The sequence below is a fragment of the Oncorhynchus mykiss genome, chromosome 25 (assembly GCF_013265735.2).
Source record: "Oncorhynchus mykiss isolate Arlee chromosome 25, USDA_OmykA_1.1, whole genome shotgun sequence".
NCBI lineage: Eukaryota > Metazoa > Chordata > Actinopteri > Salmoniformes > Salmonidae > Oncorhynchus > Oncorhynchus mykiss.
In genome coordinates this window covers 31,677,437-31,697,487 of record NC_048589.1, presented here as the reverse complement: position 1 = coordinate 31,697,487, position 20,051 = coordinate 31,677,437, and the positions used below count along the sequence as shown (strand labels likewise).

General features: G+C 43.8%; 1 protein-coding gene and 1 non-coding gene across 5 annotated transcripts in view; one reads left to right on the top strand and one right to left on the bottom strand.

Annotated features, from left to right (window-relative positions):
* The window catches only part of LOC110505800 (mitogen-activated protein kinase-binding protein 1), a 67,289-nt gene that overhangs the window by 12,549 nt on the left and 34,689 nt on the right, over window positions 1–20,051 (top strand). For all 4 annotated transcript variants that reach the window (XM_021585252.2, XM_021585250.2, XM_021585249.2 and 1 more), the window contains exons 3-7: window positions 7,373–7,435; window positions 9,225–9,282; window positions 11,940–12,110; window positions 13,727–13,864; window positions 19,705–19,887. In XM_021585252.2, the coding sequence (XP_021440927.2) occupies window positions 7,373–7,435; window positions 9,225–9,282; window positions 11,940–12,110; window positions 13,727–13,864; window positions 19,705–19,887 (613 nt within the window). The remainder of the gene's footprint in view (window positions 1–7,372; window positions 7,436–9,224; window positions 9,283–11,939; window positions 12,111–13,726; window positions 13,865–19,704; window positions 19,888–20,051) is intronic.
* trnaa-ugc lies at window positions 7,213–7,288 on the bottom strand. Its single transcript has one exon. It is a non-coding gene; the product is annotated as a tRNA-Ala (tRNA).

The following is a 20,051-nucleotide window of genomic DNA, read 5'->3' as shown; positions in this document are numbered from 1 at the left end:
GGCTCTTCTTTTAACTGGTCTACCCCCTCCGCTACTGCATACTCAGCCTGTCATGAATTTAGCCATAGGTATAGGCTCTTCTTTTAACTGGTCTACCCCCTCCGCTACTGCATACTCAGCCTGTCATGAATTAGCCATAGGTATAGGCTCTTCTTTTAACTGGTCTACCCCCTCCGCTACTGCATACTCAGCCTGTCATGAATTTAGCCATAGGTATAGGCTCTTCTTTTAACTGGTCTACCCCCTCCGCTACTGCATACTCAGCCTGTCATGAATTTAGCCATAGGTATAGGCTCTTCTTTTAACTGGTCTACCCCCTCCGCTACTGCATACTCAGCCTGTCATGAATTAGCCATAGGTATAGGCTCTTCTTTTAACTGGTCTACCCCCTCCGCTACTGCATACTCAGCCTGTCATGAATTAGCCATAGGTATAGGCTCTTCTTTTAACTGGTCTACCCCCTCCGCTACTGCATACTCAGCCTGTCATGAATTTAGCCATAGGTATAGGCTCTTCTTTTAACCGGTCTTCCCCCTCCGCTACTGCATACTCAGCCTGTCATGAATTAGCCATAGGTATAGGCTCTTCTTTTAACTGGTCTACCCCCTCCGCTACTGCATACTCAGCCTGTCATGAATTAGCCATAGGTATAGGCTCTTCTTTTAACTGGTCTACCGCCTCCGCTACTGCATACTCAGCCTGTCATGAATTTAGCCATAGGTATAGGCTCTTCTTTTAACTGGTCTACCGCCTCCGCTACTGCATACTCAGCCTGTCATGAATTAGCCATAGGTATAGGCTCTTCTTTTAACTGGTCTACCGCCTCCGCTACTGCATACTCAGCCTGTCATGAATTTAGCCATAGGTATAGGCTCTTCTTTTAACTGGTCTACCGCCTCCGCTACTGCATACTCAGCCTGTCATGAATTAGCCATAGGTATAGGCTCTTCTTTTAACTGGTCTACCGCCTCCGCTACTGCATACTCAGCCTGTCATGAATTAGCCATAGGTATAGGCTCTTCTTTTAACTGGTCTACCGCCTCCGCTACTGCATACTCAGCCTGTCATGAATTAGCCATAGGTATAGGCTCTTCTTTTAACTGGTCTACCGCCTCCGCTACTGCATACTCAGCCTGTCATGAATTAGCCATAGGTATAGGCTCTTCTTTTAACTGGTCTACCGCCTCCGCTACTGCATACTCAGCCTGTCATGAATTAGCCATAGGTATAGGCTCTTCTTTTAACTGGTCTACCGCCTCCGCTACTGCATACTCAGCCTGTCATGAATTAGCCATAGGTATAGGCTCTTCTTTTAACTGGTCTACCGCCTCCGCTACTGCATACTCAGCCTGTCATGAATTAGCCATAGGTATAGGCTCTTCTTTTAACTGGTCTACCGCCTCCGCTACTGCATACTCAGCCTGTCATGAATTAGCCATAGGTATAGGCTCTTCTTTTAACTGGTCTACCGCCTCCGCTACTGCATACTCAGCCTGTCATGAATTTAGCCATAGGTATAGGCTCTTCTTTTAACCGGTCTTCCCCCTCCGCTACTGCATACTCGGCCATGAATTTAGCCATAGGTTAGTCTAGGTAGGGAGGCTATTGTTTTAACTAGTCCACCCCCCCCCCCCCCCCCTCAGTCTATGACTGATCCTGTCTGATCAGTAAATATTGGATTTATATTGCTCTGAAATCAGTTAGAATATTTGCATGAGATCAGGTGCGTGCTGCCATGTTGAACATCAATGTTTTTATTGTTTTGAAGTATATAAGCTTTCTATAGTATGTTTATAACTGTATGACAGTGTTAGCATTGTGATTCTAACTAGTGGTCACCATTCAGCAGCAATTCTTTGGTTGGCTGAAGTTTGCATAATATTTTCCATGTAAATTCTGCTGAACGGTTGAAGCCCCATCTCCTCTCCAGCCTCTATCTGTTAAAATACACTTCTTGACCAAAAGTATGTGGACACCTGCTCGTCAAACATCTCATTCTAAAACCATGGGCATTAAGATGGAGTTGATCCCCCTTTGCTATTATAGCAGCCTCCACTCTTCTGGGAAGGCTTTCCACTAGATGTTGGAACATTGCTAGATGTTGGAACATTGCTTCCATTCAGCCACGAGCATTAGTGAGGTTGGGCACTGATGTTGGGTGATCAGGCCTGGCTCACAGTCGGCGTTCCAATTCATCCTAACAGTGTTTGATGGCATTGAGGTCAGGGCACTATCCAGACTAGTCAAGTTCTTCGTCACCGATCTCAACAAACCATTTCTGTATGGACCTCGCTTTGTGCACGGCGGCATTGTCATGCTGAAACAGGAAAGAAAGTGTCTACCCCAAACTGTTGCCACATAGTTGGAAGCACAATGTCATTGTATGCGGTAGCGTTAAGATTTCCCTTCACTGGAACTAAGGGGCCTAGCCCCAACCATTATTCCTCCTCCACCTAACTTTACAGTTGGCACTATGCATTCAGGCAGGTAGCGTTGTCCTGGCATCAGCCAAACCCAGATTCGTCCGTCAGACTGCCAGATGGTTTTGCATGATACATCACTCCAGCCGACGCTTGGCATTGCGCATGATGATCTTAGGCTTGTGAGCAGCTGCCCAGCCACAGAATCCAATCTCATGAAACTCCCGACGAACAGTTTTTGTGCTGACGTTGCTTCCAGAGGCAGTTTGGAACTCGGTAGTGAGTGTTGCAACCGAGGACAGATGTTTTTAACGCGCTACGTAGTTTAGCACTCAGCGGACCCGTTCTGTGAGCTTGTATGGCCTACCACTACGCGGCTGAGCCGTTGTTGCTCCTGTATGTTTCCCCTTCACAATAACCGCACTTACAGTTGACCGGAGCAGCTCTAGCAGTGCAGAAATTTGACAAACTGACTTGTTGGAAAGGTGGCATCCCATGACGGTGCCACATTTAAAGTCCCTGAGTGCTTCACTAAGGCCAGTCTACTGCCAATGTTTGTCTATGGAGATTGCTTGGCAGTGTGCTCGAATTTATACACCTCTCAGCAAAGGGTGTGGCTGAAATAGCCAAATCCACTAATTTGAAGGGGTGTCCACATACTTTTGTGTATACAGTATCAGTCAAAGGTTTGGACATAGCTTCTCATTCCAGGGTTTTTCTTTATTTTTACTTTTTTCTACATTGTAGAATAACACTGTAGAATAATAGTGAAGACATCAAAACTATGAAATAACACCTAACAACATCATATGGAATGATGTAGTGACCAAAAAAGTGTTAAACAAATCAAAATATATTTGAGATTTGAGATTCTTCAAAGTAGCCACCATTTGCCTTGATGACAGCTTTGCACACTCTTGGCATTCTCTCAACCAGCTTCATGAGGTAGTCACCTGGAATGCATTTCAATTAACAGACGTGCCTTGTTAAAAGTTAATTTGTGGAATTTCTTTCCTTGAGAAAGAAAAGTTGTTTTGTGACAGGGTAGCCCTATTTGGTAAAAGACCAAGTCCATAGTAGGTCAAGTACCGCTCGAATAAGAAAAGAGAAACAGTCCATCATTACTTTAAGACATGAAGGTCTGTCAACCCAGAAAATTTATTCAAGTGCAGTCGCAAAAACCATCAAGCGCTATGATGAAACTGGCACTCACAGAAAAGGAAGACCCAGAGTTACCTCTGCTGCAGAGGAAAAGTTCATTAGAGTTACCAGCCTCAGATTGCAGCCCAAATGAATGCTTCACAGAGATAAAGTAACAGACACATCTCAACATCAACTGTTCAGAGGAGACTGCATGAATCAGGCCTTCATGGTCGAATTGCTGCAAAGAAACCACTAGTAAAGGACACCTATAAGAAGAAGAGACTTACTTGGGCCAAGAAACATGAGCAATGGACATTAGACTGGTGGAATGGATGATCTCTGCATGTGTGGTTCCCACCGTGAAGCATGGAGGAGGTGGTGTGATGGTGTGGGGGTGCTTTGCTGGTGACACTGTCTGGGATTTATTTAGAATTCAAGGCACACTTAACCAGTGTGGCTACCACAGCATTCTACAGAGATACGCATCCCATCTTGTTTGCGCTTAGTCCCACTATCATTTGTTTTTCAACAGGACAATGCCCCAACACACCTCCAGGCTGTGTAAGGGCCATTTGACCAAGAAGGAGAGTGATGGAGTTGACCTGGTCTCCACAGTCACTCGACCTCAACCCAATTGAGATGGTTTAGGATGTGTTGGACCGCAGAGTGAAGGAAAAGCAGCCAACAAGTGCTCAGCATATGTGGGAACTCCCTCGAGACTGTTGGAAAAGCATTCCAGGTGAAACTGGTTGAGAGAATGCCAAGAGTGTGCAAAGCTGTCTTCAAGGCAAAGGGTGGCTACTTTGAAGAATCTCAAATCTAAAATATATTTTGATTTGTTTAACACTTTTCTTGCTTACTACATGAATCCATATGTGTTATTTCATAGTGTTGATGTCTTCACTATTATTCTACAATGTAGAACATTGTAATAATAAAGAAAAACCCTTGAAAGAGTAGGTGTGTCCAAACGTTTGACTGGTACTGTATAGTGTATAACCAGCCCAGTTCCCCTGACCTGTTTAATAAGGAACAAAAACCTGGGACACCAGGGGGGTGTAATTATTTATCAGGTTGAACAGGAAACTAGCAGGCTCCAGACCTCGTAGGGTCAGAGTTGAATACCCCTGATGTAGGGAATAGGGTGCCATTTTGGATGGAGCTAATGTCTGCAGGTTAGAGCTGGTCTGTTTTAGTGTTATGGTATAGGTTGGGAAAACATGTTTTGATGAAGCGTTAGAGCTTTTTCTAATGCTTAGCCTAAGGTAGTAGTGATGTTACTGATTATCTAGGCTACTCTATAGATCTTCAAGACACGCTGTTAGTTTCCTGATTCATGTCTAATAAATAGCCAACTGTGTTCATTTGACTGTGCTTGCTGACACCAGATGACCAGCAGTGTCTGGAATAGAAAAAACAGGATAGCAGTTTGTGCTAGCCTAGTACTGCAGCCGGTGTTGTGGGAAAGATAACTTGTAGGATTATTTTGCCTGAGAGAGGAAGCTCAAGTTCAGCACTCCTCCTCAGGTCTTTGATCTGAGCCCTGTCTATCAAGCCCATGGTTCTATGTACACTCCAATCCAATAATGCTATTATGTTCTAACCACTCAATGTTCCACACTCTCTCGCTTCCCCTGTAAAACCCAGTGGAACTGTAGAAGGGAGAGAGTTTATGGTGTGTTTGTGGTGCAATGAGTAATGGTATATTGATCCATGAGCTCATTCCCCTCCCACCCCTGTAGTTCTGGCTGAAGTAATGCCACAGAGTAGACAGCCATGAGCCATTCCTCTACTGCTGACATAGGCTGAAAAAGAACAAACCGATGACAGCCAAGGCATGGAAGGCAGTGATGAAGTGCACTCACTCAACAACGTGCAGCTTGTTTCCTACCTATTGAATGAGATGACAGCACAGCAGACAGGAATTGTTCTGTGGTGTGGTCTCTAACTCTGGGGCCCAGCTGGCCTGCCTGTCCTGTCTTCCCACAGTCCTCTCTGGCTGCTCTCTGACATGTGACACCAGCAAGCAGACAGCATAAAACCTGCTCCAGGGGCCTAGGTAGTCAACCACTGACTAACAGACGCTGTCTCAAATGGCACCCTATTCTCTATGTAGTGCACTACTTTTGACCCTTATGGGAATAGGGGGTGCCATTTGGGATGCAGTCTGTCTCTGTCTCTCTCTCTCTCCTTTTCTCTCTCGTTCTCTTTCTCTCGTTCTCGTTCTGTGTGTCTGAGTGTCGTGTTTACACCGTGCCAGGCAGGAGAGCTGGCTGGCTGCTGGCCAGTTACTGTAACAGTCCCATTTGTATCTGCAACCTACATATGTGGCATTTCAGGCTGCAAGCAGAAGCCTCTCCAGCTCCCCAGACAGCCATTGACCAGGGGATGGAAGGTCTGTGTGTATCTGGCACCTACCCCGTTCAAAGGCACTTAAATATTTTGTCTTGCCCATTCACCCTCTGAATGGGACACATGAGCAATGCCAGGGTTGACTAAGTCTGGCATGGGCCGTCACCTCCCTCTCTTCTTCTCTCCCTCTCAGTAGGAGCCAGTTCAGATGGACTGAGGAGCTTTACTCTGTTAAGCATCACACAGACGCATGCTGGGCTTCCTGTACAAGTGTGGCATCGGGCTGCATTCTCAGTGCCCAGTTTGATTCTCTGGAGACTCTTTAAGAGTGAATTGGTGTTAGGTAACTTTTGGCATCATGTCAGTAGGACAGTGCATCAGCACAGTGCAGCAGGTTTGGATACTGTAGTCTTGTTGTATGACCACATCTTTCCCTCATTTTATGGCATTTCATTTTAGTCCTCTGGAAGAAAAACATGAAGCATTTACAATGTTCTTGCTTGCAGACCCCCAAAGCAAGTCTTTGTCAGCTGCTCTGTGGTAGTGAGGCTACTAGCTCAGTAGTACGGTAGGGCTACTGTAGAGTTTCCGAAGGTGCACCATCATTTTTTTCTAGAACTTTCTCCCTCTTGTCTGTGCAATCTCAGTGATGCCATAGTGTCTGGCTGTCCCTTTGATTGTATCCCCAGTACACCTGGAACACTTCGATTCAAAGGCTTTCCAGCAGCTCTGATGATCACAGCAGTGCCCAGCCTCTCCCTGACACATTGTCAGTGACTGACTACACAGCAAGTATTCCCTCTCATCTTCCCTGCTGTGTGATAAGGTAAAAGGCCCTGGACGTCGTTTAGCTTCTAGGAGTGTTTCCCCACTGGGAGATGAAACAAAAAATGGAAGCAGCTTAAAAAGGCAATCTGGTTTTTGCTTTGTCATGCTACTCAGTGCTGCTGCATTCACTCCAACACTCACACACAGTGACTTTGCAGCTATGCTGTCCTCTACTCTGATATTCAACCTAAAATACTGCAAGAGAGGGATATTAAGTATTTATGTAACTTTATTTTAGTGCGGCTCAGGAGTTATTCTTGGCAACAGGGAATTCCATGTAGTGACTCAGTCCACACTCTCCGCAGTAGCTATATTTAAGTTTACTACTTACCTAACTTTGCATGTAAGTTTACTTTACTTTATATCTAGCACTTTGCAGTCCATTTTAAATGTGTCATTTTAGCAGACGCTCTTATCCAGAGCGACTTACAGTATTAGTGCATATATATTTCCATACTTCTTTTGTACTGGTCCCCCGTGGGAATCGAACCCACAACACTGGCGTTGCAAGCACAATGCTCTACCAACTGAGCTACATGGGAGACCGCTGAGCCTTGATTATTGGGGTCATTCCCCTGAGTAAATCTATGTAGTCTAAACCCTATTCTCGTTCCTTCTCTTTCCTACAGATGTGTGGTGGTGCTGCTGAACCCCAAGAAGAACAAACAGCATCACATCCTCAACAGCTCCAGGTGAGGCTTCATATGGTGTAACTGCTGCCTCCTGTTCAGTCCGTCAAGCCAGGCGAAGCCAAGAGAGTGCATGGCTGCAGCCAGCTAGTCAGTCACTTAGGCTTCAGGGTTCCTCCTCATACATAGCTGACATACAAAAACAAAACTACAACAGTAAAGATTGTAATAGCAATCCCATGACAATAGTCTTGATTTGGTGCATAGGCTACATACCCAGCCATCACCTGTGTCTCAAGACATGTCCAAGTTTATCATAAGACATTAACAGAATCCATCAGTGATTCGTATTTCCTGCAACTTTCTGAAGAGGCAACCAGAATTCCCTGTCTGTGTGTGTGCCGTGCGTGTGTCTACCACTTTGTGTAGCTGTTAGCGATGATGCTAATGAAAAGTCTTCTGGTAGATGGAAAGGCTTTCACAAAAACCTTCTCAGTTAAATGTTAACTACAAAGTAGCCTATGCTGACCTGGCAGAATGATATCATGATTATTTGCATCAATTCAGTGGGAACCCCTGGAGCATTTCAGGTTAAGTGCCTTGCCCAAGGTCACAGCGACAGACTTTTCACCTTGTCGGCTCCGGGATTCGAACAAGTGATCTTTCGATTACTGGCCCAACTCTCTAACCTCGAGGCTACCTGCCACCCATATACAGTACCAGTCAAAAGTTTGGACACGCCTACTCATTCCAGGGTTTTTCTTTATTTTTAATATTCTCTACGCTGTAGAATAATAGGGAAGATTTGTGGTTCCATGGAGTAGGATTGCCTGACCCTGTAGGACCTGTTAACACAGGCCATCTGGATGAGGGAGGGAGCTAGTCTATAGTGTCTAACACAACATGGCTTATGGAACGACTGAACAAGAGCACTGGAGAGACAGTCAGCCACGACCAAAGCAGCACCCCGGCTTCAAAGCCACTGCCAACCCCTTTCATGTATGGAAAAGGCGTGGTAGACGTGGTAGGTAGACGTGGTCGCGTCATTAGGGCTGAAAAAATGTCCTCTAAATCAATGTGACTAGCTGGCTCCATCCAGTCTTCATTCTGTCATATACCGAGATGAGTTTGTTTTCTTAATCTCTCCTTGTCGGAGGCTAAAACTGGAATTTAATACCCTCTCTGCTCTACTCCTACTGCTCATCACTCTACAGACTAATTATTACTCTGCCATGATTAGATCACAGTACAGTAATGCTTAGTACAACATTTGATAAGAGAAAAGCTGCTTGGCTATGCATCAAACATTTGACACTTAGCTAGGGGGGGGGAATGGTGCGTTCCAAATGGCAGCCGCTTCCCCACATAAGCCCTAGGGCATAACTTTATTTCCGATTAAGTATTGCACAACAGGTTGCCAGACAATAGCTCTGTGTACCAGTACTGGCCCGGAATAACTGCTTCAACAGTTTAAGAAACACCTTGAAATTGAACCTTTTAAACAACCATTTGACTCCCAGTCACAGGCCATTGAGGCGATCAGTCAGCGCAGACACTGTTTCTTTAAACTCATGTCTTTACCACCAAAGGGTGTATCGTTTTACTGTTCTCAGACTGTACTGTTGGCACAGCAGCAATTGTGTAGGACTCCTTTCCTGTGGTGTGGGTGTCTCTAATCTCTACTTTAGTGTGTGACGATAATCATCAGATTTGATGTATTGATTGTGGTGAGTGTGCCATTGTCATAGAGTACACCCCAAGCGGAAAAACCCCTAGAGACCAGGATGCATTCACTTATTTTAGACATTAATGAAACGTTTCCTCTCCTCTCTGTCTCCTATTCTCTTCACAGGAAAACCATCACCACTCTGTCATTTTCCCCTGATGGCAAATTTGTGGTCACAGGAGAGGTGAGTGTCATTCCATTGTTAGGGACCTATAAAATCCGTGATGCGAAAAAAACGTGGACAAAATCACGGAATCCAGACATTAAAACAGAATTCAACCATATTAAAAAATGTGTCAACTTAATTAGGGAATCAACTAAATGTATTTAAAGTGAATTAATTTGTCAAATTGTATCATAAGATTAGGAACAGAATCCGTCAGTGATTCGTATTTCCTGCAGCTTTCTGAAGAAGCAATCAGAATTCCCTTTCAGTGTGTGTGCCGTGCGTGTGTCTACCACTTTGTGTAGCTGTTAGCGATGATGCTAATGAAAAGTCTTCTGGTAGATGGAAAGGCTTTCACAAAAACCTTCTTAGTTAAATGTTAACTACAAAGTAGCCTATACTTAGCTGGCAGAATGATATCATAATTATTTGCATCAATCCAGTGGGTATTTGTTTTGTAAACTCTACCATCACATGTGCGCTACAAAACACTGCGAAAGAAAAGCTTCTTGCTAGCGCTGGAATTAAAGGATAACTACACCCCAAAATCTAAATTCCTCAAAACATTCCCAGAATTCAATATTGGTCTCCTGATGTGGTTTAAACATTGTTGTGGACTTCAACACTCAATTTAGTGTTTTTTCTATAAAGAAAAGTGTGATTTTGAGAGTGAAAACCTGAAAAAACGGAGAAAACGGACACCTGGAGAAACAAAATGGTGAAAACAGAATTTAGGGAAAAAATAAACAGAATCAGGCAAAATATAACACAGATTTTTTAGGGCCCTGTATTATGCCTTTGCATGCCGTGATGAAATTATGATACTTCAACTGTAGCTTCCTAAAAAAGTGCTGACTGTTTCCTGCTCCACTGCCAGGGCATGGCAGAGCTATCATTGCAGTGTCCAACCCCACAGTTCATAAACGGAACACTGTCTGTGCCACATTTACAAAGGGCTGTGTGTGTGTGTGTGTGTGTGTGTGTGTGTGTGTGTGTGTTCGCACTGCACCATTGACTCTGTTAGTGCACGCGCGTGTGTGTGTTAGTTTAATCCATACTAGCCAGAAAAGTGTGTGTGCTGTTGCAGGGTTGCCATGGCAGCAGGAGGGGACAGGGTGCCAGACTGACTCTGTCAGCTGTCTGGAGGGGAGGGAAGAGAAAGAGGGAGACTTCCATGGATGTGCCAGTGGCAGAAGGCACACAGCACGTGCTGGTGCTCAGCTCACCCTGTCTCTCTGTCCTCTGTGGTGTAGCTAACTGACCATGCTGCCAGTGACCATGCTGCCAGTGACCATGCTGCCTTCCCTATGTATGCTCTCAAAGGGAGGTCCCTCTGTTCAGTCTGCCTCTGTTCTTTCTTTTAAAGAGCTAGACAACATCTCTCCTGATTGTTTTGTTCTAAGGAGGTGCAGCAAAGCTAATCCCAACCATGGGTTTACTGTGCCTAGCTGCTACTGTAGTTGGTTATATTTATTTACCATCAAAACACTACACGTATCTGACATTGGTAGAAATATGCCTTATGTCGCTCATACGGGACCTCATTCCATAGCCAGTATAAGAATGATGCGTACAAAGCCACTGCCTGCAGAGGGGAAGAAGGTACTAGGGATGGATTAGAATATATTTCCTGGCTTAAGCTTCCCTCGCCTGTCCTCTTTAAATTCCCTCCACTTGATCTTCTGTTCTGTCGTTGAGTTGCATAAGACAAATCATTAGCGGATTAGTAAGCAGTTACAGGGTACATTGAAAAGCTTAGTGGAGACTAGAGCGTCTCCTGTCCATCTGCATGATCCAGGGATTCTGACTGTGGCGACATCACCTTGTGAACACAAACCTGTCAGGTGGTTATTATAAGAATCGACTTGCCGCTATAAAAAAACGTGAAATAAATGAATATAAAATGTGTGGATGGGGGGGATGTGTGAAAAACAAGCACAAACGAGTTAAAACAAGCACAATGGCTGTCTCTCTCTTTCTCTGTCTCTTTCTCTCTCTCTCTCTGTGTCTGTATTTGTCTGTCTCTCTCCCTCTGTCTCTCTCTCTGTTTATCTCTATCTCTCTCTCTGTTTATCTCTGTCTCTCTCTCTCTCTCTCTCTCTCTCTCTCTCGTGTCTGTCTCTGTCTCTCTCTCTCTCTCTCTCTGTTTCTGTCTCTTGTCTCTTTCGCTCTCTCTCATCTTTCTCTCGTGTCTCTCTCTCTCTCTCTCTCTCTCTCTCTCTCTCTCTCTCGTCTCTCTTTCTGTCTCTCTCTCGTCTCTCTCTCTCTCTCTCTCTCTCTCGTCTCTCTCTCTCTCTCTCGTCTCTCTCTCTCTTTCTGTCTCTCTCTCGTCTCTCTCTCTCTCTCTGTCTGTCTCTCTCTCTCTCTCTCTCTCGTCTCTCTCTCTCTCTCTCGTCTCTCTCTCTCTCTCTCTCTCTGTTTCTCTCTCATCTCTCTCTCTCTCTCGGACTCTCTCTCTCTCTCTCTCTCTCGTCTCTCTTTCTGTCTCTCTCTCGTCTCTCTCTCTCTCTCTCTCTCTCGTCTCTCTCTCTCTCTCTCTCGTCTCTCTCTCTCTTTCTGTCTCTCTCTCGTCTCTCTCTCTCTCTCTCTGTCTCTCTCTCTCTCTCTCTCTCGTCTCTCTCTCTCTCTGTTTCTCTCTCATCTCTCTCTCTCTCTCGGACTCTCTCTCTCTGCAGAGTGGACACATGCCTGCTGTGCGGGTGTGGGACGTTGCAGAACGGACCCAGGTTGCTGAGTTACAGGAACATAAGTACGGCATCTCCTGTGTGGCGTTCTCCCCCAACAGCAAGTACATCGTCAGCGTGGGATACCAGCACGACATGATTATCAATGTTTGGGCCTGGAAGGTAGCTAGCAACTCTCTAAACTAATGACAAAGTAATGACAAAGCAAAAACAGGTTCTTAGAAATGTTAGCATTTTAAATATATATGTATAAAAAAAAACATAAAAAAAACCATAAGTATGGCATATCCATAAGTATTCAGACCCTTTACTCAGTACTTTGTTGAAGCACCTTTAGCAGCGATTACAGCATCGAGTTGGGTATGACGCTACAAGCTTGGCACACGTGTATTTAGGGAGTTTCTCCCATTCTTCTCTGCAGATTCTCTCAAGCTCTGTCAGGTTGGATGGGGAGCGTCGCTGCACAGCTATTTTCAGGTCTCTCCAGAGATGTTCGATCGGGTTCAAGTCCGGGCTCTGGCTGGGCCACTCAAGGACATTCAGAGACTTGTCCCGAAGCCACTCCTGCGTTGTCTTGGCTGTGTCCTTAGGGTCGTTGTTCTGTTGGAATGTTTACCTTCGCCCCACTCTAATGTCCTGAGTGCTCTGGAGCAGGTTTTCATCAATGATATCTCTGTACTTTGCGCTGTTCATCTTTGCCTCGATCCTGACTAGTCTCCACGTCCCTGCCACTGAAAAACATCCCCACAGCATGATGCTGCCACCACCACTATGCTTCACCGTAGAGATGGTGCCAGGTTTCCTCCAGATGTGATGCTTGGTTTCATCAGACCAGAGAGTCTTGTTTCACATGGTCTGAGAGTCCTTTAGGTGCCTTTTGGCAAACTCCAAGCGGGCTGTCATGTGCCTTTTACCGAGGAGTGGCTTCCGTCTGGCCACTCTACCATAAAGGCCTGATTGGTGGAGTGGTGCAGAGATGGTTGTCCTTCTGGAAGGTTCTCCCATCTCCACAGAGGAACTCTGGAGCTCTGTCAGGGTGACCATCGGGTTCTTGGTCACCTCGCTGACCAATGCCCTTCTCCCCCGATTGGTCAGTTTGGCCGGGCGGCCAGCTCTAGAAAGAGTCTTGGTGGTTCCAAACGTCTTTCATTTAAGAATGATGGAGGCAACGGTGTTCTTGGGGACCTTCAATGCTGCATACATTTTTTGGTACCTTTCCCCAGATTGGTGCTGCTACACAATCCTGTCTCAGAGCTCTACGGACAATTCCTTCAACCTCATGGCTTGGTTTTTGCTCTGACATGCACTGTCAACTGTGGGACCTTATATAGACAGGTGTGTGCCTTTCAAATCATGTCCAATCAATTGAATATATCATAGCGGGACTCAAATCAAGTTGTAGAAACATCTCAAGGATGATCAATGGAAACAGGATGCACCTGAGCTCATTTTTGAGTCTCATAGAAAAGGGTCTGAATACTTATAAGGTAATTCTGTTTTTTATTTTTAATACATTCGCATTGTCATTATGGGATATTGTGTGTAGATTGAGGAGAGATTTTCATTTTTTTTTAGATTAAGGCTGTAATATAACAAGATGTTGAAAATGTCTGAATACTTTCCTAATGCACTAGACCGTTATAGTGGAAAATGCTAAGTGCTGTTTTTGAGCTACCCTTCAATGTTTTATACTATTTTTACTTTATTCTTGTCTGAGGGCAAAGTATATATCCACCGTTGATCTAAAGTTCTGTTCTGTGTTCTTTTTCTCTGCTCAGAAAAACATAGTGGTGGCAGCCAACAAGGTGTCCAGTAAAGTCACAGCTGTGTCCTTCTCAGATGACAGCAACTACTTTGTCACGGCAGGGAACAGGCACGTCAAGTTCTGGTACCTGGATCACACCAAATCATCCAAGGTATTCACACAGTCACACCAACAACAACATTTCTTAAAGGGGCAGTGTGCAGTTGCTACATTCATCTTTGATGTAAATGAATGATATGTGCCCATTGATTGTTTCCTGAAGAATATAATGTATAAATGCCTCCTGAGCTTAGTTCACCTGTCATACACCATCAGAACCCAAAATATAAGCCAATATTTGTAAACAAACACTATATAGCCTCAACATGGATAAAACTATACTGAACAAAAATATAAACACAACATGTAAAGTGTTGGTCCCATTTTTCATGAGTTTAAATAAAAGATCCCAGAAATGTTCCATACACACAAAAGCTTATTTCTCTACAATGTTGTGCACAAATTTGTGTTCATCCCTGTTAGTGAGCATTTCTCCATTGCCAAGATAATCAATCCACCTGACAGGTGTGGCATATAAAGAAGCTGATTATACAGCATTATCATTACACAGGTGCTCCTTGTGCTGGGGACAATAAAAGGCCACTCTAAAATGTGCAGTTTTGTCACAACACAATGCCACCGATGTCTCAAGTTTTGAGGGAGTGTGCAATTGGCATGCTGACTGCAGGAATGTCCAACAGAGCTGTTGCTGAGAAGTATTTCTGTCTGTAATAAAGCCCTTTTGTAGGAAAAAACGTATTCTGATTGGTTGAGCCTGGCTCCCCAGTGGGTAGACTTGGCTCCCAAGTGGGTGGGCCCCTGCGCCCCTGCCCAGTCATGTGAAATCCATAGATTAGGGCCTAATGAATTTATTTCACTTGACTGATTCCCTTCTATGAACTGTAACGGAGTAAAATCTTGAATTCTTGCATATTGTGTTGATATTTTTGTTCAGTATAAATGTTGATATGGATATCCACTACTGTTCAAAAGTTTGGGGTCACTTAGAAATGTCCTTGTTTTCCATGAAAACATACATGAAATGAGTTGCAAAATGAATAGGAAATATAGTCAAGATGTTGACATGGTTATAAATAATTATTTTTTATTTGAATAATAATTGTGTCCTTCAAACTTTGCTTTCATCAAAGAATCCTCCATTTGCAGCAATTATAGCCTTGCAGACCTTTGGCATTCTAGTTGTCAATTTGTTGAGGTAATCTGAAGAGATTTCACCCCATGCTTCCTGAAGCACCTCCCACAAGTTGGATTGGCTTGATGGGCACTTCTTATGTACCATACGGTCAAGCTGCTCCCACAATAGCACAATAGGGTTGAGATCCGGTGACTGTGCTGGCCACTCCATTATAGACAGATACCAGATGACTGCTTCTTCCCTAAGTAGTTCTTGCATAGTTTGAAGCTGTGTTTTGGGTCATTGTCCTGTTGTAGGAGGAAACTGGCTCCAATTAAGCGTTGTCCACAGGGTATGGCATGGCGTTGCAAAATGGAGTGATAGCCTTCCTTCTTCAAGATCCCTTTTACCCTGTACAAATCTCCCACTTTACCACCACCACAGCACCCCCAGACCATCACATTTTGTGTCTCACGAATGTTCTTCTTTGTGATCTGAACACCTCAAACTTAGATTTGTCTGTCCATAACTTTTTCCAATCTTCCTCTGTCCAGTGTCTGTGTTCTTTTGCCCATCTTAAACTTGTATTTTTATTGGCCAGCCTATTGCTTTTTCAAATCAAATCAAATCCAATTTATTTATATAACCCTTCGTACATCAGCTGATATCTCAAAGTGCTGTACAGAAACCCAGCCTAAAACCCCAAACAGCAAGCAATGCAGGTGTAGAAGCACGGTGGCTAGGAAAAACTCCCTAGAAAGGCCACAACCTAGGAAGAAACCTAGAGAGGAACCAGGCTATGTGGGGTGGCCAGTCCCTTTCTGGCTGTGCCGGGTGGAGATTATAACAGAACATGGCCAAGATGTTCAAATGTTCATAAATGACCAGCATGGTCGAATAATAATAAGGCAGAACAGTTGAAACTGGAGCAGCAGCATGGCCAGGTGGACTGGGGACAGCAAGGAGTCATCATGTCAGGTAGTCCTGGGGCATGGTCCTAGGGCTCAGGTCCTCTGAGAGAGAGAAAGAAAGAGAGAAAGAGAGAATTAGAGAGAGCACATGTGGGGTGGCAACTCTGCCTAGAAGGCCAGCATCCTGGAGTCGCCTCTTCACTGTTGACGTTGAGACTGGCGTTTTGCCTGTACTATTTAATGAAGCTGCCAGTTGAGGACTTGTGAGGCGTCTGTTTCTCAAACTAGACACTCTAATGTACTTGTCCTCTAGCTCAGTTGTGCACCGGGGCCTCCTACTCGTCTTTCTATTCTGGTTAGGGCCAGTTTGCTCTGTTCTTTGAAGGGAGTAGTAATCAGCGTTGTACGAGATCTTCAGTTTCTTGGCAATTTCTGGCATGGAATAGCCTTCATTTCTCCGAACAATAATATACTGGCGAGTTTCAGAAGAAAGTTCTTTGTTTCTGGCCATTTTGAGCCCGTAATTGAACCCACAAATGCTGATGCTCCAGATACTCAACTAGTCTGAAGAAGGCCAGTTTTATTGCTTATTTAATCAGAACAACAGTTTTCAGCTGTGCTAACATAATTGCAAAAGGGTTTTCTAATGATCAATTATCCTTTTAAAATGATAAACTTGGATTAGCTTACACAACATGCCATTGGAACACAGGAGTGATGGTTGCTAAAAATGGGCCTCTGTACGCCTATGTAGATATTTCATTAAACGTCTGCCGTGTCCAGCTACAATAGTCATTTACAACATTAACTATCTCTACACTGTATTTCTGATTTATTTTATTTTAATGGACAAAAAATGCCCTTTTCTTTAAAAAATAAGGACATTTCTAAGTGACCCCAAACTTTTGAACGGTAGTCTATGGCTATATCATGATATCATGGGCTCCTGAGTGGCGCAGCGATCTAAGGCACTGCATCTCAGTGCTTGAGGCGTCACTACAGACACCCTGGTTCGATTCCAGGCTGTATCACAACCAGCCGTGATTGGAAGTCCTGTGGGTCGGCGCACAATTGGCCAAGCGTCGTCTGGGTTTGGCCGGTGTAGGCCGTCATTGTAAATAAGAATTTGTTCTTTAACTGACTTCCCTAATTAAATAAAGGTTAGATAAAAAAATGAAAATGGATGGTCAGTCCTTGCATCCACAGCTCTGTCTATGAATTTGAGAGTGGTTATATTTCTCCAGGCTTATCCCTCAGCTCCATCACTCATCCATAACTGACAAATAATAACTAATGCTGGTTCTAACTGAGCCTCTCAGGAATGTTTCTCTAATATCATGGTTGCATGCCAAATTGCACACTCTTCCCTATATAATGCATTATGTAGGGAATAGGGTGTCGTTTCCCCCAACTTGTCCTCTTGATCTTCAGCCGTTCCGTATATTGGTTCAATTCCAACACTAATCTATGCAATTAATCAGCAAGCCGCTGATCATTAGTTTAATCACTTGTGTTATTGTTGTAATGTAAACTATCAAAATAAATAAAGTTGCACACTCCATGTGCCTTCCTCAGGGTAATGTCATGAATACTTCAACCAGGTTATGGAGACAAGCAGTGCAATTAGTGTAACCAATGACAGTAGTGAGGGGTGTGTCATAATGATTAAGTTCATAAAAATTAATTAGTGAAACTGTTAAAAAATAGTATATGGTATATTAAATATATTAGGCTATTGTTATCTTATAGAAACATAATGGAATATTGTACATCATATTAAATGTATTACTCTATTGTTATCTTATAGAAACATAGTGGAATATTGTACATCATATTAGCATCAACATACATTGTTTCATTCAAATTCACATAATCCTTTGGTTCAACAATATATATACAGTGCCTTGCGAAAGTATTCGGCCCCCTTGAACTTTGCGACCTTTTGCCACATTTCAGGCTTCAAACATAAAGATATAAAACTGTATTTTTTTGTGAAGAATCAACAACAAGTGGGACACAATCATGAAGTGGAACGACATTTATTGGATATTTCAAACTTTTTTAACAAATCAAAAACTGAAAAATTGGGCGTGCAAAATTATTCAGCCCCTTTACTTTCAGTGCAGCAAACTCTCTCCAGAAGTTCAGTGAGGATCTCTGAATGATCCAATGTTGACCTAAATGACTAATGATGATAAATACAATCCACCTGTGTGTAATCAAGTCTCCGTATAAATGCACCTGCACTGTGATAGTCTCAGAGGTCCGTTAAAAGCGCAGAGAGCATCATAAAGAACAAGAAACACACCAGGCAGGTCCGAGATACTGTTGTGAAGAAGTTTAAAGCCGGATTTGGATACAAAAAGATTTCCCAAGCTTTAAACATCCCAAGAAGCACTGTGCAAGCGATAATATTGAAATGGAAGGAGTATCAGACCACTGCAAATCTACCAAGACCTGGCCGTCCCTCTAAACTTTCAGCTCATACAAGGAGAAGACTGATCGGAGATGCAGCCAAGAGGCCCATGATCACTCTGGATGAACTGCAGAGATCTACAGCTGAGGTGGGAGACTCTGTCCATAGGTCAACAATCAGTCGTATATTGCACAATCTGGCCTTTATGGAAGAGTGGCAAGAAGAATGCAATTTCTTAAAGATATCCATAAAAAGTGTTGTTTAAATTTTGCCACAAGCCACCTGGGAGACACACCAAACATGTGGAAGAAGGTGCTCTGGTCAGATGAAACCAAAATTGAACTTTTTGGCAACAATGCAAAACGTTATGTTTGGCGTAAAAGCAACACAGCTCATCACACTGAACACACCATCCCCACTGTCAAACATGGTGGTGGCAGCATCATGGTTTGGGCCTGCTTTTCTTCAGCAGGGACAGGGAAGATGGTTAAAATTGATGGGAAGATGGATGGAGCCAAATACAGGACCATTCTGGAAGAAAACCTGATGGAGTCTGCAAAAGACCTGAGACTGGGACGGAGATTTGTCTTCCAACAAGACAATGATCCAAAACATAAAGCAAAATCTACAATGGAATGGTTCAAAAATAAACATATCCAGGTGTTAGAATGGCCAAGTCGAAGTCCAGACCTGAATCCAATCGAGAATCTGTGGAAAGAACTGAAAACTGCTGTTCACAAATGCTCTCCATCCAACCTCGCTGAGCTCGAGCTGTTTTGCAAGGAGGAATGGGAAAAAATGTCAGTCTCTCGATGTGCAAAACTGATAGAGACATACCCCAAGCGACTTACAGCTGTAATCGCAGCAAAAGGTGGCGCTACAAAGTATTAACTTAAGGGGGCTGAATAATTTTGCACGCCCAATTTTTCAGTTTTTGATTTGTTAAAAAAGTTTGAAATATCCAATAAATGTCGTTCCACTTCATGATTGTGTCCCACTTGTTGTTGATTCTTCACAAAAAAATACAGCTTTATATCTTTATGTTTGAAGCCTGAAATGTGGCAAAAGGTCGCAAAGTTCAAGAGGGCCGAATACTTTCGCAAGGCACTGTATATATAATGAGCATCATCAACGGGGGGGAACATATTAGGTGTACGCTAATAAGCTGTAGAAATAATTTTTCAAATAATAAGACTTTTATAAAGGAAATGTTTATTGTTGGAATGTAACAAATATGTACAACGCTGGGTTGGAGGTCAGAAGAACAGTTGGGGAAACTTCTCTCTAATCGCTCAAGCTATTAGAATTAAGACAAATGTCACACATCAACTTCAATAGCCATGTTGAGGCCGTATAGAAGGTCTGACATCCCGGGGTTTGGGACAACATAACAAACTGATGGACTAGATCTTTCAGACCCCATAGCAATGTCTCTCTAACCATCTCTCCATTCCTTCTTCCCTCCCTGCCTCCCTCTGTCCGTCCGCTAGGTGAACGCCACGGTTCCTCTGCTGGGTCGCTCGGGGCTCCTGGGGGAGCTGAGGAACAACTTCTTCTCTGACGTGGCATGTGGGAAGGGTCGTAAAGCCGGCAGCACCTTCTGCATCACCTCCTCGGGCCTGCTCTGCGAGTTCAGTGACAAACGCCTGCTGGACAAATGGGTGGAGCTAAGGGTGAGTTAGTAGACTCTGGCGTCACGTTCATTAAGTGCACAAAACCTTTTGCAACCGAAAACAGACATGAGACTTGTTATAAGACAAATTCATCAAATCAAGAATCGGCTTCCTTGACTCAATAATTTATAATCATAAGTATTCCTCTGCAGGGTTGAAAAGGC